Source organism: Penicillium riverlandense (genome assembly GCF_028828495.1).
Source record: "Penicillium riverlandense strain IBT 135883 chromosome Unknown utg000006l_segment0_segment0, whole genome shotgun sequence".
Taxonomy (NCBI): Eukaryota; Fungi; Ascomycota; class Eurotiomycetes; order Eurotiales; family Aspergillaceae; genus Penicillium; species Penicillium riverlandense.
This window is the reverse complement of record NW_026643197.1, coordinates 2,151,310-2,168,015: the sequence shown is the minus strand read 5'-3', so window position 1 is coordinate 2,168,015 and position 16,706 is coordinate 2,151,310. Positions and strand designations below refer to the sequence as shown.

At 54.6% G+C, this 16,706-nt stretch overlaps 7 protein-coding genes across 7 annotated transcripts; 2 read left to right on the top strand and 5 right to left on the bottom strand.

Annotated features, from left to right (window-relative positions):
* Positions 1-127: 127 nt before the first annotated feature.
* Positions 128-1,703, top strand: N7474_007093 (actin family protein; the record flags this gene model as incomplete). The annotated part of the gene is made up of 3 exons (XM_057198503.1): positions 128-170; positions 268-763; positions 827-1,703. The coding sequence occupies 3 exons, from the start codon at positions 128-130 to the stop codon at positions 1,701-1,703; spliced, it is 1,416 nt and encodes a 471-aa protein (XP_057051943.1).
* Positions 1,704-2,099: 396 nt separating this feature from the next.
* On the bottom strand, positions 2,100-4,001 carry N7474_007092 (uncharacterized protein; the record flags this gene model as incomplete). The annotated part of the gene is made up of 1 exon (XM_057198502.1): positions 2,100-4,001. The coding sequence occupies one exon, from the start codon at positions 3,999-4,001 to the stop codon at positions 2,100-2,102; it is 1,902 nt and encodes a 633-aa protein (XP_057051942.1).
* A 687-nt stretch (positions 4,002-4,688) lies between these two features.
* Positions 4,689-6,743, bottom strand: N7474_007091 (transcription factor domain-containing protein; the record flags this gene model as incomplete). The annotated part of the gene is made up of 3 exons (XM_057198501.1): positions 4,689-4,910; positions 5,054-5,400; positions 5,459-6,743. 3 exons carry the CDS (start codon positions 6,741-6,743, stop codon positions 4,689-4,691), a joined length of 1,854 nt encoding a protein of 617 aa, XP_057051941.1.
* A 301-nt stretch (positions 6,744-7,044) lies between these two features.
* On the bottom strand, positions 7,045-8,260 carry N7474_007090 (uracil-DNA glycosylase; the record flags this gene model as incomplete). The annotated part of the gene is made up of 3 exons (XM_057198500.1): positions 7,045-7,317; positions 7,373-7,832; positions 7,881-8,260. 3 exons carry the CDS (start codon positions 8,258-8,260, stop codon positions 7,045-7,047), a joined length of 1,113 nt encoding a protein of 370 aa, XP_057051940.1.
* Positions 8,261-8,539: 279 nt separating this feature from the next.
* On the bottom strand, positions 8,540-10,201 carry pdiA (protein disulfide isomerase PDI1; the record flags this gene model as incomplete). The annotated part of the gene is made up of 3 exons (XM_057198499.1): positions 8,540-9,319; positions 9,383-9,761; positions 9,822-10,201. The coding sequence occupies 3 exons, from the start codon at positions 10,199-10,201 to the stop codon at positions 8,540-8,542; spliced, it is 1,539 nt and encodes a 512-aa protein (XP_057051939.1).
* A 410-nt stretch (positions 10,202-10,611) lies between these two features.
* atg22-1 (putative autophagy protein Atg22) lies at positions 10,612-12,433 on the bottom strand (the record flags this gene model as incomplete). The annotated part of the gene is made up of 2 exons (XM_057198498.1): positions 10,612-12,224; positions 12,289-12,433. 2 exons carry the CDS (start codon positions 12,431-12,433, stop codon positions 10,612-10,614), a joined length of 1,758 nt encoding a protein of 585 aa, XP_057051938.1.
* An 826-nt stretch (positions 12,434-13,259) lies between these two features.
* Positions 13,260-16,600, top strand: N7474_007087 (mediator of RNA polymerase II transcription subunit 14; the record flags this gene model as incomplete). The annotated part of the gene is made up of 2 exons (XM_057198497.1): positions 13,260-13,925; positions 13,979-16,600. 2 exons carry the CDS (start codon positions 13,260-13,262, stop codon positions 16,598-16,600), a joined length of 3,288 nt encoding a protein of 1,095 aa, XP_057051937.1.
* Positions 16,601-16,706: the final 106 nt, after the last annotated feature.

Genomic DNA, 16,706 nt, shown 5'->3' with positions numbered 1-16,706 from the left:
AAGTCAAGAAAGTGAAGGGGCAAATATCGTCCGCCCCCGTCACCGCCCGCGCAAACCACTCAGCATTCACTCACACTCTCACCAGCCTTTCCTCCTTGTCTCCCTCTGCACCCACGCAATCCTCACCATGAATTCCTCCAACCCTCCTCAAGCTGCCGAATATGGTGGAGGTACGTCCCCCTAATTTCATGCGACCCGCTTCTCACTTGCACATGTCCCGGTCCCTGTCCCGTCTCGCATACAAATACTGACTGCTCGCGCTGGTAGATGAGGTCTCTGCCATTGTCCTAGACCCAGGATATTCCACCACTCGCGCTGGCTTTGCCGGTGAAGACGCGCCCAAGTCTCTGATTCCCACATACTATGGTAAATATAATGCCGACGGTCAAGAGAAGTTGATCTTCGGCGACGATGTGTTCGTCACCCCACGACCGGGCCTATCGGTCCACAACCCAATCGGCAAGGATGGCATTGTTGAAGACTGGGATATGGCAGAGAAAGTCTGGGAATATTCGTTTACTTCGCGATTGACTGGCGCCAAGCCCGGCAATCCTTTCCAAAATGGCTTGAACGACATCTCCAACGAGGAGCTCCCAGCAGAGATGGAGGTGGAAGCGGATGAGAAACCCCTGGCCGACAGTCCTCTGCTCATGACCGAGTCTGGGTGGAATCCAGCCAAAGCGCGTGAGAAAACGATTGAGATCGCCATGGAGAACTGGGGCTCCCCGGCTTACTACCTGGCACGCACGGGTGTCCTTGCCGCGTATGTCATTCTTTTCGCTGCCACATTCTCTGTACAACACTGACAATTTGCCTGGTTTTCTAGTTTTGCCTCCGGAAAAGCCTCTGCCCTCGTGGTTGACATTGGCGCTTCCAACATCTCCATTACGCCGGTCCACGATGGAATGATTCTCAAGCGAGGCGTACAGCATTCTCCGCTGGGAGGCGACTACATCTCGTCCCAGATCCGCGCTTTGTTCAAATCCAACTCCCCCCAACCCATAACGATCACACCGCACTACCTGATCAGCTCAAAGACCGCCGTCGAGGCCGGCCAGCCTCCCCAAGCGAAGTACAAGACGTTCCCGCCCGAGAAGGCGCCGGACGCGTCCTACCGCTCGCTTCTCGAGGACCGCACCCTGTCGGAGTTCAAGGAATGCGTGGTTCAGGTGTGGCCCGGGCCGAACAAGCTCGCTGCCACCGGTCCCACGGGTGTCTCCAATGAGGAGATGGCCCGAACCACCCCCGGCCGGCCCTTTGAGTTCCCTGATGGGTACAACCAAGTCTTCGGTGCCGATCGTTTCCGCGTGGTGGAATCGCTCTTTGATGCCAAGGCCGCCCTTCCAGACCCGGACTCGCCTTTCCCAGCCCCGACACAAGCCCAGACCATCCCGGAGCTCATCAAGGCCTCCCTCGGCGGCGTGGATGTCGACATTCGGCCTCATTTGCTGGCGAATGTAGTAGTAACAGGTGCATCGAGCTTACTCTATGGCTTCACGGATCGCCTCAACCATGAACTGATGCAGCTCTTCCCCGGACCGAGAGTGCGTATCTCCGCCCCCGGTAATACCGCCGAACGACGCTTCGCCTCCTGGATCGGAGGGAGCATCCTAGCAAGTCTGGGTACTTTCCACCAGATGTGGATCTCCAAGAAGGAGTATGAGGAGCATGGCCCAAATATTGTCGAGAAGCGCTGCAAGTGAGACTCTTTTTTAAAAATTTGATTGGGTTCTTTTACGGCCGTATTATGAGTTTTCCTTGCTGTTATTGTCGGCTTCTGTGGTCTCATTTCGGGGCGTTCGTGTTTTCTGCGCTGTTTTTGAGGGCGCTTGGGGAGATATCTGAGCCAGTCCGGGTTTAGGCCCTGGCAGCGAGGGCCTGACGGAAAAACAGATTCTAGACGCTTTTTGTACGAATAATACCATTTGCCTTGCGTGTTGTCCAATGTTCGAATTGTGCAGCTTGTTTTATGCAGAGGTGGCCAAGCTCACCACTATGTATGTAAAAGTAGAGGTATAAAAACAGGGTATCCTGGGTAATCCTTTCCAAATAAAGAAATTTCTTGCAAAAGAGTGTGCAACGATATGGGAAATGCCCGTTCAGGCTTGGGCACAGTCGACAGTGCGAGGTCTATTCTCAGCAGTGACCGGCCGACTCACCGGGAAAAACGGCGAACTGGGTGTGGGAGGTGGCACTGTTGGAAGCGCAGTGATGATTGAGCTCGCTTCATCGGCCGCATCACAGGCTTTATCTTTTTCACTGTATCGACCGAATTCCTCGTCTAGGTTCGTTTGGACTGATAACACATGTATCCGAGGGGCCGTTTCGGGTCTTGATCTGAACGAGTAGGTGTTCAGAAGCTCAGGCGCGTGCACCCATGACATCTGCCGTTCCAATTGGGCCTTGGTCAGAGTCGGGTTTTCGTTGGCTGGACGAGCTCGTGCGTTTTTTGTGGATTTCACTCGGAATACGCTGCGGGGCCAGTCCTTGGTTTTTGGCGGTGAATTGGGACCGCATGTTGACTTCTTAGCCATGTTGTCCCATGCCTCCACCACGCGGTCCGCCTTCAGGTAATGCGAAATATGCTCCTTCATGGTATTTCTCCGGCCAAGAGGCGGTATCTGGGTCTGTTGCTGTCCGGACTGTAAAGATGGCTTCACCGCTGACTGTTGAGTACGCGGGCGTCCGCTCGTGTAAAGAGCCTTCAAATGCTCCATTGAGACGCTGCGTGAGGGTCGAAGCGTCCTCGAAGGGGCTGTTGCGGGTCGATTCTCGGTCGTGTTGAGTCTTTCACTGACGGATCTTTTTGGCAGGAAAGATCGGGAAAACTTTCTAACAAGTCTGCCCGGCGTTCGAGGGGGAGATGATGACGCTGGTTCAGGAGCCTCGGCTACTACTCCCAATGCACTGCATGATTTGGCCCGATTCAAAGCCTTGGGCTGAGAGTTAACGTTTGTCATAACATTGGCGCTCCTGGTGCCCGATTCCCCTGTCTCTGTGGCTGCTGCAAGGTCGGTCTTCTTTGGAGTCGCTGGCGTGGAGTTAATCATGCCAGGGGCCCGCGGAAGAGGTTTGTTCGAAACGGGCCGAGATGATATGGTAGCGGGCCCTTTTTCAAAGAGCTTTTGCCTAACCGACCTGCGACGAACTGGGCCTCGATTAGATGCTTGGATGGAGGATCGCAAAGGTTTCCTGCTGGCCACACCCACGCGTCGTTGCATCTCGGTAACGGCCAGATTGAGATCACTCAGTGCTTTGTGAAGAGACGTGGCTTGTCGACGAAGTTTCGAGAAAGCATCCATCCAGCCTTCCATGTTGTCTGTCATGGCCCGATAGAAAGCATCAAGACTCTCTGACTCAAAACAACCTTCATCCGCGAGCTGCCGCAAATAGTGCCAAAGGGCACGCATAGCCTCCTTTCCTTTGCGAATGTCCTTGAGAGAGTCGGTAATAGCAACCGTGAATCGTTCAATCGCGTGCTCGATCTGATCGTTGTAGGAGATGAGGGACAATCGGAAGTTGCGGTCATCCAGCATTTCATCAAACGCCTCTAGGTTCCCGAGGGGCAAACTCAGATACTGGATTCTAGTGCGGATATCCAGGCGGATGATCAAGAAGTCTTCTGTTGTCCTTTCCAGAAATCCGTCCATCTCATCCACATGAGTCTGTAGGATTTTCATGACCTCTGCCTCTGATTTCGCCTGCCGCTTTGCTAGGAGGTGCACCCCAAAGACCATCTGAGAGATCAATTTCCAAAAAGGATGGTATCTTTCGGTTTCTCTTTGACGCCATTTCCGGCCACACAGCCGTTCGTACTCGTCGTTCTCTAGGAGATCTCGACGGCGTGACTGCGCATCCATCTCGACCACCCATTCGCTTTCTGGGCCATCATTTGTCTCCACGATTGATTCCTCGAATGGAGCCTGCAGTTGTGAGATTGGATGGGCGGGGTAATCGGCTCGATTTTCCTCCAAAGCCGCCAGGGCTGTTGGGTTTTCCATGGCTTCTGGCCTGGGGGTTGCCCTGGGAGCCATAGGTCTGCACGGTACGTCTGTTGCGGGTGTATACAGCGCCGTCGTATAAAGATCAAATCTCGGGAGACACCTTTCGGGAAATTCTTGTTATGCCGCAACGCGCAGCGTGCTGCTCAGAAGCATCCGTCCGGCACAGTCGAGACTCGGGTCACGATCAGAACTGAGGGTCTGGCGCCGATCGAAATTAACGTGAAAATGCAGAATCGGTCATCATTCGATCGCGCAATATGTAGTGTGGGAGTGTTGAGAATCAAACTCGAGGGGAATTCGCCGAGAGTGAAAGAAAGAAGCGAGTTCTTTGATCTGCGACAATCTTTGTGTCAGGGGGGCCCGGGGGACATTCCCGAGGCGACAGGCGGTACTCGTTGACAAAAAGGATGTGGAGATCCACTGACAGCCGTGATTCGAACCAGGGAATTGGAATTCCACCCGGAACAGGCTAGCCCACGGCGGATCTCTTGTTCCCACGAGTGAAGAGCCCGATCGGACGGGCTCCACCAGGTTTCATGTCAAAATGATATTAGGTATCCAGACTCGCGATCTCGTAGCGATGAGGATCGGCACTGTGTGCGCAAAGCCCACGAATCATGGCCCAGGCACTCTGATTCGTTTCTATTTCGGTCGGTCGGTCGGTCGGTTTCGTTCTCTGCATCATTATTGCGGGTCCTGCGCTGAACCCTCCTCCATGAAGATGGGATCCCAGAAATTCGTCGGCAGGGATAGGTCGAAAAACTCGCCAAAGAGCGTGTCAATGTCCGTGAACCCTTGCAGTGGCGCCTCCAGATCGGTGAGTCCGGCCTCGAAGGATTCCGACACATCGGGGGCAGGTGGCACGACCGAGGAGCCATCGCGCCCTTCCGGGGGGCAGCTTCGGAGCTACTATTATTGTTCAGGGGGGCAGAAAAAGCGGGGACCTCTGACTCTGCCGAAGCTGCATGGCCGGGGTAGGGTAAATGATGATGCGATGGCTCGTGTGGCTGGCCTGAGTGGGCGGGTTGGCGGCCTTCAATCTGATGCACCGCTTTGCGCCCGAGCCGAGCCATCGCTTCAGCCCAGTACCAATAGACGCTCAGTGCTTCCAACAGGGAGCACGACGCCTCTAGGCTCCCCTTAGCTCGGTCAAGGTGCGTGATCAACTTACTCGAGCGCAACTGACGGTAAGAGACACCCATTGATAAAGTGATCGCGTAGGGCACAAGGGGAAGAGGGGGCAATTCGTCGGCGCATTCGGATGCGACAATGGAGTGAATCCGGACGGCCGCAAGTCCCTGCCGAACGGATGAGAGCTTGGAGCTATCGAGGTGTTCGGAGACCTTATGCCGGCATGACAGGATGGCAACGGCATGATAGTAAAGTTCCAAGAAGCCTGCATCCATTTTAGTTCCGGGCGGATATCGGAGGGGGAGCGTGGGGATGGAACGCACCAAGAGTAGCAAAGTCCAGGTCTTGAGTAGTATTCTTTCCCACAATATCCTCAAATGCTGGGAACCCTTCCTCCCATCCACTGGTGCTGGTGTCAGCCGAGGGGCGATAGAACGAGATAACGGTTGCTAGCAGATCAGAGATGGCAAGCCACACCGCAAAGGCTCCTCGCGACTGGCGGTCGTTGAAATTGGGTTTCTCGACCCCAATGTCACGATCGGCTAAGAGAACTGGGCGGCCTCCAATACATGCATGCATCTTGTCCAACGTCCACAGACACCAGAAAAGCTTGGTGGGAGGATCGGTGGATGTGCGACCTGGCCGGTCAAGATGCAGACCAATGGTTTGGGACTGGTGGATAGCCTGGCACAGGTGCATGGATGCCGCCTCTGCGCCTTCGTATCCCTCGCAGTGCAAAGACATCAATGCAAACACGCGGATGCGAGTTAGGCGATCTGGCTCGATTTCAGCATCCATGGCAGCGACGAGTCCCTTGTAGATTTCGGAGCAGAATTGACGCGGCGCCACGGTGGGACCATCTGCCGTCAGGCGAAGATGAGGACCAGCGGCACGATGTTTGGCTGCCACAAGGCATATTGCTCTTTCAAGAAACACACTAGCCGAGCCCTCTACTTGTGCCTGAAGAAAGGTTTCCTTATCAAGGAGTGGTACAATATCATTGACCTTGGTGAAATATATATCCGTAAGATAGTGCCGAGTCGCCGCAGGAAGTCGCTCGCATGCCTGCATGGTACTGACATAACGCTGGTGTAACAGGGACGCAACCGAATGGCCCACCAGAGCTGTCTGAGAAGGGAGAATGGATGGAGCAGCATTCACCATTGGATCGTGATGTTGGTCGGCGTGGGAGTCGTCCCCCTGGGCAGCAGAACTAATCCAAAGCCCAATGCGGCCTCGCAGAGGGGTTCCTGTCGACTCGTCCAATCGTTCTCGAATCACGGATTCCGGATTGAGATCTCCGACAAACCGATCGGTTGCCGAGAAAGACGGGGAAGCTCGGCCGGCAGGCGTGGTGTTCGCCGGGCCGAGGAGTAAGCCTGTCGAAGCATTCCTACCCACCGACGATTCATGGGCTCTAGACTCTACCAGCCTGGAATTCGGGGCCAGATGTCGACAGCGTTTCTTCGGGTTGATCAGCTCTCGAGCTCGACGGAGCTTGGATGTCTGGTACACACACACCTTTCGTCGCTGGCAACTGGGACAAGCGCGCAGGGCCCGAACCCGACTGCGCGACTGGGGAGTATCGGCGAGCCAGGTAAGCTCCATGACCTTGACCGCAATACGCTCAGCTGCCTGTCAGCCTGCACCTTCGAGTTCGTTGTCAAACGGAGCGTTGTGTCGTGAACTAGTTAACTAGTTAAGTTCGGGAACGGAAGTGACTAAGCGTGGAACTACCTTGTAACTTGGTTAACCTAGTTATAACTACCCAGGGAGGTGCCATCCTGCTACAACTGTCGTGATACGGCAAGAAAATTGTCGGAAACAATGTACATGGACACTTATCCGCCTGAAAACTCCGAGTGCTCCATACACGCCAATCAACAAGAGAAAGTCGGAGAAGTAACAGCTACTCGTCCTCTGCAGCAACCAGGGCTTCCAGAGCATCCGCGCCATCAAATTCATCATCCACCGGCACATCCTCATTCTGCTTCAGAGGCTGGTCCTCAGACGCCGATTTAGCAGTCGACGTCGGATCAGCCAGGGAAGCATTCTCCTTATTCGAGGATGGAGACGGCATAGCTTTCTTCTTGGTCGGCCCCAGGTTCCAGTCGATGACCCCGTCGGCCCCGTAGCGCGTAGCAAGCCAGTCGTTGCATTTCTTGAAATGGCCGTTCTCAAACTGCATCCACTTGCGTTAGCATTTCATATACGATAGGGAAAAAAGGTCCACTCACAAAGCCTCGATGTGCACTCAGTGGACTCGGGTGCACGGATTGCAACACGCAGTGCTTCTGTCGATTGATGCCGGCAACCCGCTTGCCAGCAGGAGTGCCCCAGGCGAGAAAGACCACACCACGCGTCCGGACTTTGGCAACGAGGTCAATTGCCTTCTGAGTAAACCTCTCCCAGCCCTTATTCGAATGGCTGTTGGCGTTATGCGCACGGACGGTGAGACACGTATTCAACATCAGGACACCTCGATCCGCCCATGGTGTGAGAAGTCCGCCTTTGTCCGGCGGGGCCTGGAAATCCGGGTAGTTCTTCTTGATGCCTGCGTAGATGTTGACCAGCGACGGCGGAGCCCGGGTCGGCGGCCGGACCGAAAATGCTAGACCGTGTGCCTGGTTGTGGTTGTGGTACGGATCCTGGCCGATGACGACGACCTTGACGTTGTGCAGAGGGGTATGTCGGGACCTAGGTCATTGTCAGGGCGGATCAGGAAGTCCATTTCAGGTGCCTTACCATGAGTACACATCTTCCTCTGGGGGGAAGACTTTGGCCCCCGAGTCTTTCTCTTTCTTGAGAAAACGCTTCAATGCGAGGAACTCGGGAGTGACGCACTCGTCCTTGAGATGAGCCAGCCAACTTTCGTCCAAGGTGTCAATCTCCAATTTCAGTAGCTCCTTCTGCTCCGGGGTCAATGTCGCCACCCATTTCTCCTTGTTGAAATTGCTGGGGCGTGCTGGAGCGGCTGCTGGATTTGTCGATTGTGTCGTCAACGGCCTCGCCTTGGGGGGCCCGAAGAAGGACACGATGCTCGCGTTGCCCTTGGGCTTCTTTGAATCCGACCCCGGGGTGGAGAGATGATCCGCGTTGCGCTTCAGGGCGGCCGGACTCGACATGGCGACGAAACGCAAAGGGCGAGCGATACGGGAGAAGTGGAGCAGATGGAGCATACACGGGGGCTAGATGATGTACTTACTACAGTTCGAAGGGGGAGGAAGTCCATTGACCGCGTCGCGCGTCGATGACTCAGCACCGAGCATCCAACCGCAAGTTGGCTACCCAATACGAACTAGTTGCTACATCTATACGAGTACCCTACCGACCAGGATGTGTAGAGCAATACCATTCATTGACGGGAGTACAATAGGCTATTTTGATAGTAGGCAACCCCTCGTTTACAGCTCGTCATGCTCGGCCTCGGCAGGAGCAGGAGTCTCGGCAGCCGCCGGCGCGGTGACATCGCCTCCCTCCTGGGGCTTCTTCTCACCACTAGCCACACCCTCGACCTTGTATTTGCCGTTCTCCTTGATGAAAGTAACCAGGTCCTCCACGGTGCGAGACCCAGAATACTCAATGGGCTCGTCCTTGGCACCAGCCGGGTAGAGCTTGATGGTAGGGAAGCCAGTGATCGAATCCGGGACGTCGTTGGCGGTGGCGTCAATCTTGGCAATGGTGACCTTCTCGGCCAGATCACCAGAGTACATCTCGGCGAGCTCGTCGTACTTGGGCGCAAGAGACTTGCAGTGACCGCACCACGGGGCATAGAACTCCAGCAGGACATCCTTGTCGTTGTCGATGACCACCTCCTGGTAGCTCTTGCCGACAACAACGGTGACCGGGCCCTCCTGGGTCTCGGGGATGGGCTCGGACTTGATGCTAGGCTCGATCTTGCCATCCAGAACGTCCTGGATGAACTTGCCAACGGCCTTGGCCTCGATCTTCTTGCTCTGGTCGTAAGGGTACTTGACGTTCTTGGTGGTGTCCTGGATGGCAAAGGCCGGGAACGTCTCGGGCTCCAGGTTAAGGTTGCCGGCGTGGGCACCAAACAGCTTGGCATCCAGGGTGACAATGTTGATGGCACCGCGGTGCTTCTCGGCGATCGGCTTGAACTCGTTGGCGAAGGCCTCGCGCTCCTCCGCGGTCTCCGCGAAGATGTACGCCAGCGGAATACCAGCCTGTGGATGACAAGATCAGTCATGAAATCGGACTGGGAAATCAGGACCACACATCTGACGTACCGTGATATACTTGGAGTAGGTCTCAGGACCCAGCTCACCAACAAGCGGAGTGCTGGCGGTGTTGACCCATTCCAGAATGGCCTCGTTCTCGAGCTTGCCGTCGAACACGGCCTTCTTCTCATCGAAATCCTTGTAGAGAACAATCGAGGGCTGCTTGACACCCTCCGCCTTGGCGAGGGCGGCATCATCGGATGCAGCGAACAGGTAGTTGTCTCGTTGCGACTCAGCGAACGCGGTGAAGCTCTTGCTGGAAGTCTTGTCGTCCGACGCGATGTAGCCGATGATCACAATCTTGTCCATGGTCTTGAATTCCTCCAAGTTCTCTTCGGTCACGCTCGACACGGCGGGGAAAGACTGCTTGGTCATGTATGAGACGATTCTGCCAACGACCCGTTAGCTTGTGGTCGATCAAACGAGGGAATGTGTAGACACCACGCACGATTCGGTCTGACGGGCACCACCGTACGGCTTGGGGTCTTCCGCTCCACGGAACACCTTCAAGGTCGGGTATCCATCGACGTCGTAGGTCCGGCACAGCTCCTCCTCGGCAGTGCAGTCGATCTTGACCAAGGGGATGTCTTTGGCCTTCAGCTCCTGAGCTGCCTCTTCATACTTGGGGGCTAGCGCCTTGCAGTGACCACACCACGGAGCATAGAACTCGGCCAGGACCAAGGGGTGCTCCTTCACGAAGCTGTCAAAGGTATCCTTGGTCAACGAGATGACCGTGGCGTCAACGTCAGCGTCAGCTGCCGGCTCCGAGGCCGAGACCGCGACCGTGACACCAAGAAGGCTCACAGCCAAGGAAGCGAAGGATCGCATGATATGTATGTATGGGGCGTGAGTGAGTGAGAAGTCACGACAGTTGAGAATACCCGTCTCCCAATGCAGGTGGTAGTTTGGAGAGAGATGTATCTACCAGGGACAGATAGATGGGTTAATAAAGAAGAAGTCGACGGCGACTAGGGAAGGAGGATGCTTACCCAAACCGGGGGGAACTGGAGAAGTATGTATTTAAATGGTTTGTTTGGGGGCGAGTTGAGGACAGACTGTTCTTTGGGGCGGTGGAACAAGGCCGCGTTGTGACTGGCGGAGGTATGCAGGGCCCGCAAGGAGGGAGGCCAGGGCTATACGGGACAGAGCTCGGGTGAGAAGGCCCATTCGTATTCAGCTACGGAGTTACACAGTGCTAGCATATTGATACGAATAATCAGAGGGATTCCTTTTGCTTTCTATGACGGTCCCACAAGGGCTTCTCCTGCACCATCGGGATGCGCCTCCCGGATGCTCCCATACCCCGTCGCCTCTGGAATGTCATCGAGCTCAGCCCTCAACGCCAAGGCATCCCGTTTCCCCCGCTCGACATCGACCAGGAGCATGAGGGGGAGCGGCAGGAAAATGAGGACGGCGAGAAAAGCAAACGCCGGTCTGATCTCTCCGTACCGGTCCGTGATAGCGCCCACAATGGCCGGCCCGAAGACACTCGATCCTTTATCGGTGATCGCAAAGAGCGCGTAGAATGCCGCCTCGTATCCCGGTGGAATCAGCTCGCCGAAGAAGCTTCGGCAATATGAAGAGAGGCCGCCCATGACCAGGCCATAGACAGCACCCAGCGGGTACATCTCCCACGGTCGTTGGAGCCCAAACCCCGCGCGCTGCACGGCAGGAATGAACCCGAGCAAGCCGTAAATCGGGATGAGCTCAAAGAGCAGAATACAGGCAATGATCGTTTGCGATGCCCGGAGATTCAACAGCCGTGAAAGATAGCCCCAGGAAAATGCCCCAAACACCCCAGACAGCATGGCGATCACGTTGATCAGCCCCAGCGCAGCAGGCCGCATGTGGAGTTGAGTTTTGGCAAACAGCACAGCTGTGCCGCTGACGGTTGCAATTCCATCGCTGAGAAGGAACCATGCGGCTAGAAAGATCACAAGATCCTTGAGATGACGTGCTCGCATCGCGGTTTTTCCCAGAGACATCCAGGCATATACCATGTATCCAATCCAGGTGTGACGCTGCTTTCCATCATTGGGAGCGATCAAAGGGGGCCCAGGACGAGGGCGTAGCCAGAGGGCCGCGGGAATAGTGAAGATGCACCACCACAATCCAATGAAAAAGAGCACCAGACGTAGCGAGAATGTCGTCTGGTGAGTGATCATAACTAGAAATATCGCAATGATCTGCATGGTCACTGCTCCGATATAACCAATGCCAATGCCATAGGACGAGATCTGGGTGGAGAGATGAAGCTCTAGCGAGGTAAGCGAGGCAGAAAGGTCAGAAGTCGCCCTCCTCGATGCGATCAATGGTTGAGAGGCATCAGGGGCGGCCTCGGGATTGTCTTCGGGTACCAGTCCATCAGCAGGGGAGGATACTTCTTCGCGAGCCTCGAGGATAGCAGGGTGGTGGCGGACCAGAACAGGGAGAAAAGAGTTTAACAGCACAAAGGATGCACCGAAACAGGTATTTCCAATGATTGCCAGTAGGCCGCCAAGCAAATAGACTTTAGGGACCACGGCAAGAAACAACATCGTCGAAACAGAGCCGAGGAACGCAAAAGTGACCAAAAGGGTTTTGCGGTAACTTCCATGGTCGGCCGCGCCCGACATGGATATAATGAGGAGTGCTTGGATCAGCACGCTGACGGAAAAGGTGTATAGAGCAAAGCTGGCAGTGTTAATCTCAGCTCCGAGGAAGTAAATAATGCACTGGCTGGCCTCCGGCGCACGGCCATCCCCCGAATGAGCTGGCGTCTGCCAGGTTGCGCTACATGGTGTTGTCTTGTCCGACAGAAGAAAGCCTCGATCTCGAGCCATCTGCTCCAGGGTGATCGGGAGGAATGAACCTATCCGGTATCAGATTCAGGACGGGGATGCTGAAATATGTCAAGAGGATCCGCTTTAACATACCCATTGCACACACGGTGAACACCTCGGCGGCCCAGCCATAGCCATACCAGCCCGCCAGCTCCTTCTTACTGGTCGGGCGGGTATCGTCCCCGGGATACTGGGGCTGCAATGAGCAAGGCCCGCCCTCCTCTTCATGCACGCTCATGGTTTGATGGGTGATGGCATAGCCAGGGACAGCGGTTCGGTCGCGCGAGAAGACCTCCAGAAGAAGACGATGATGAATGTGAGAGAGAGTGACGCAGTCATGTGGACGGATGGACGCCTCAGGCATAAAGGGAGGTCGCCCCAGGCATTAAGGCACTTAGGCATCCAATGCTACCGTCCCGTGCTTGCGCATCGCGCCGCCCATTTCGTTCCATCGATCTTTATCAGCCCGAGTCAGTCTCATCCCTCTCTCTCGTCCCTCCAGCTCGGATCCATCCTCACCTCCGGCTGATCACCCGCCTTTCACCGGACCTGCATACGCTTTCCATCTTTCCCTTTCAGCCTCACCACGCCGTCGATTCGCTCCTTCGAACGATCCCTTCTATTTGGCTCCGTTAGTCCTCACCCTTTTGCGACAACTCGCGACCGATCCGTCAGATCTTGTGCTGTGGTTCTTGTCTCTCACCACAAGGTTATATTCAATTGAAGAGCGCGCTGGTCTGCGGTCCTTCTCCACGGTCCATCTTGTTGCCCTTCCAACACCGCCGATACAGGCCCCCAACTTGACTCGGGACGCTACTCGCGCAGCTACCTCGATTATGAACGTGGTCATCTGCCTGTACCACGGCCAGTGAGACGCATGGCATTTGGCTGAGCCCTTGCTCCTGGCCTATTCTTGAGTCTTGGCTTCCCTTCCTCACACGCGAACTCCTGCTGTCTCAAGCTCAGAACGGCGCCTGGACTGGGCTGCTCGCTCTGTGCGGTGCAGAGGGCCAAGGAGGGGAAGGCGCGGAAGACCAAACTACAGCTAGGCTGTCTGTTTAGAGATGCCCGGCGTCATCATGGACAATGCCAATATCGATGGACCTATCCAGCGCCCTGGCATCGCTGATGCTATGAATGGTGCATCAACCTCAACTGAGAAGACTGTCAATTTTTCCAGCCCCGTTAATGGACCGGTTCACGTCAACGGGGCCTCAATCGATCTTTCAAATCGGCAATCGAAAGCGACATCGGCAGAGCCCTTTGAAATACCACACATCACGCAAGGGTTTTTCTCATTTGGTATATTAGTCAACCGAGCGACGCAGCAATGCTGGAATGACCTATCCGAATTAATAACAGAGTTGGCTGCCGTTCAAGTGACTCCCCAAGAATCTTCAACGTCTCTGGCTACTACACATGGCAAATCTCCAGGGAATCAGTCGTCGGAAAATGTGCACAAGAAACTACGCGTCTTGGATTTCGCCCATGCCAAGAGAGCCGAGTTTATCAAACTCCTTGTTCTCTCGCAATGGAGTCGTCAGGCAGTAGATGTCAGCCGACTCATTGACCTCCAGGGCTTTATTCGGACTCGACATCAAGCATATGCTGCTGCTGTCCAATATGTGGGTGAAATGAAACGGGACCTCGTTCGAGCGCAAGTGGCCAACCCCGATCTGAAAACCGCCTTGGAAGTTCTCTCGAAAGGCCGAGTGAAATCCTTACCGGATGTGAGTTTTGAATCACCTTCTAGCAATCTCTCTTTCCTGACCTCCTGTTTCAGCTTGGCTATAAACCTCCGAAGCCGCTGACGGCACGCGCCACGCTTAAAAAGCTGCAAAAAATCAATCGAATAATCAGTATACGCCTAGCATTGCATGATGAAGTCCCGATCCCTTTGCGGAACTATCGAGTCCACGATGGTCGAGTTACTTTCACTGTTTTCGGGGAGTTTGAGCTCGACCTCTCGGTCGCGGAGGAGGCAAAAAGCTCTCAGTTTTTCTTTGTTGACATCCGCTTTCTGTTCTCACCATCATCCCCAATTCCAAAAGGCCGGATTTTCAACGAGCTGGATGCCAAAATTAACGACATTCTCCGAGATGACGGTTTGACCGGATGCTTTGACATGCTACACGGCCTTGTGCTCACAAACAAAGTCAGCATCCTTTTCAGACAAGCAAAAGACCTTGCTCGCGGCCTTTGGTCGGACATCCTGCGCATTGAACTTCTCCATCGAACGCTTGTCGTCCAATATTGGCCACTGAAAACGGGGCCTAAAAGCTGGATCGAGATCGGGGTCCAGAGAGGTCACCGCAGTAACGATGTTAAGCGTCGGGATTGCAGGATAGCGCGTATCGGTTTGCGCTGGATGCGAGATGGTCAGCAAGCAAGCAGTGATGATATCCAGGTTGATCTGGAGGTTCTTTCCATGGAGCGTATTTTGCGCGGCGTGATCGCACAACATACAGCCCACTTACTTTTTACCGCTTACACCACACTCAAGAAAAACCTTCTCTTCTCGAATCATTCCCTTACCTTGCGGGCCCAGCTATCTCAATCAGAGCCTGGAGATTGCCATCTCGATGTCCAACTTACAACTTCTCGCCATCTTCGAGTCTCTGTGGAGCCCATGTCAGGCGCCATTACAATGTCCGGGACACCTAATGTCATGGAGCGGCTTGAAGCCGATCGGAGTCCGAATAGGTCCTCAGCTGATGAGATCGTATCTCGGATCTCAAGGCTTCGTTGTATTGCTGCTGTTGAAGAAATCGAAGCCGGCACAAAAGCGCTTGGTCTGGAGACTGTCAGTCAAAGAGGTCTGGGAGTTGACCCGCGCCGAATATTTCCTTCAAACATATTGCGATCTACCTTCTTCACGCACTACCTCTGGGATCGTCGTTGGGTTGCCGCTGCTACAAGTAGCATGGATGGTGATCATTGGTGGTTGGTTCAGGTTCGGCCCGGTAGGACAGTGAAAACTGCACCACCGTACGGCCCTGTTGGCCATAATGCTTCGAGTCTCCAGTCGGTCCACAAAATCAGCAATACTCTGGTCTCTCGGGGGCGACTTGAGTACGCTGCGCTTGCAGATCTAGTGCATGCTTTGACAGGAATGCTTTCAATTTACGCCAATGCACGCTGTCTAGCAATTTTGCCGAGTATGGACTTTCATCCATCGTTGGAAAATCTGCACCTTGGAACTCAATTTGAAGTGCCCGATCTCTTCTTCCGCTACAATGTCGCCCAGCTTCCTTCTGCTCTCCGGATAGCACTGCCTGCAGGGCTGGAGAGGAAATCCTACATACAAGACACTGTTCGTCTGGCATTCCATGGAACTGATCGCCATAATCGAGCTGCTCTCCTGGTGGCATACGGCACTCTGAGAGGCCGCATCAAGGCCATTGTTCCACTTATCTCGAAGATGGATCCTTCAATCATTACTCAGGACAATGGCGGTGGTTTTGCACTTCGTCTACTTGTTCCTGCCGGTCACTCTGTGATCGCTGGACTTCTTGAACGCCTGCAAAGACTGGAATGCGTACTCTCGATTCTGCAGCCACTTATACAGAGAGGAATGGAGCCTCGTTCCTTGTCCTTGTCAAGGATTGCATTTGCGTATGGGCCAGCAGGAAAACTCAATGCGCGCTTTGACATCAACGTCTCAGGCCCCTCTCTGGCGATGCAAGTTGATGTCGCGGAAGCATTATCCAAGGCCCAGCCCCTCTTTCATCTACGCCTGGGCATCCATTTTGACGAACCCAGCCCTCATCGCCGGATCCAGGAGTCCCTTACCGTCTCTTTGAACCATGATTTCGCAAAGACGGGCGTGGTTCCGATTCTGAGACTCATGTCTGTCACACTTCCTCTGTTGCGTGCCTTGGATCAGATTACCTCCACTGGCCAACCGGGTTCTCCGGTGGTGAACGTCATTGTGCGCAGTCCGAGCACATTTCAAATTCGCTATCCTCGCCTCAAGGCTCAGTTCCAACTGTTTCCCCACCTGAATCGGGGTCATCTTAAGTGGGGATTGAGAAATGCGAACCGATCAAAACCGGCCGATGATAATTCAGTTGCAAGCACGATCCGCGAGAAGCTTTATAATTCCAAGGGCGATGGCTGGAACGGTCTTGGCGATGGAGCGGTGGCAGACATGGGTAAAGTGGGAGTTCTCCTTGTGGAGCTCAACAATGTCGCTCGCCAACTTGAGCTCAGCGGAGCATCTCTAGAGGAAGGTGACAAGGACCAGTCAGGCATTGCACAGTCGACCGCAAAAGAGCAACACCCTGCCGAGGACAGCGTGGGAGCTCGTGCTCCTCCAGGAAAGGCGCCTGGTGCGCATGCCAACCAGGATCCTAAGCTCCACGCTGGCGGAATGGGTAACGCCGACATCATCACGATTGATTAGATGGATCATTACGATGGCGGGCAGCTGAGCCTGGTGCTTCAAAGGGGAAACGATTTCTACGATGTCTTTTGATATTCGTTCTCTGACCCGGCAGCGAGGCCGTCTC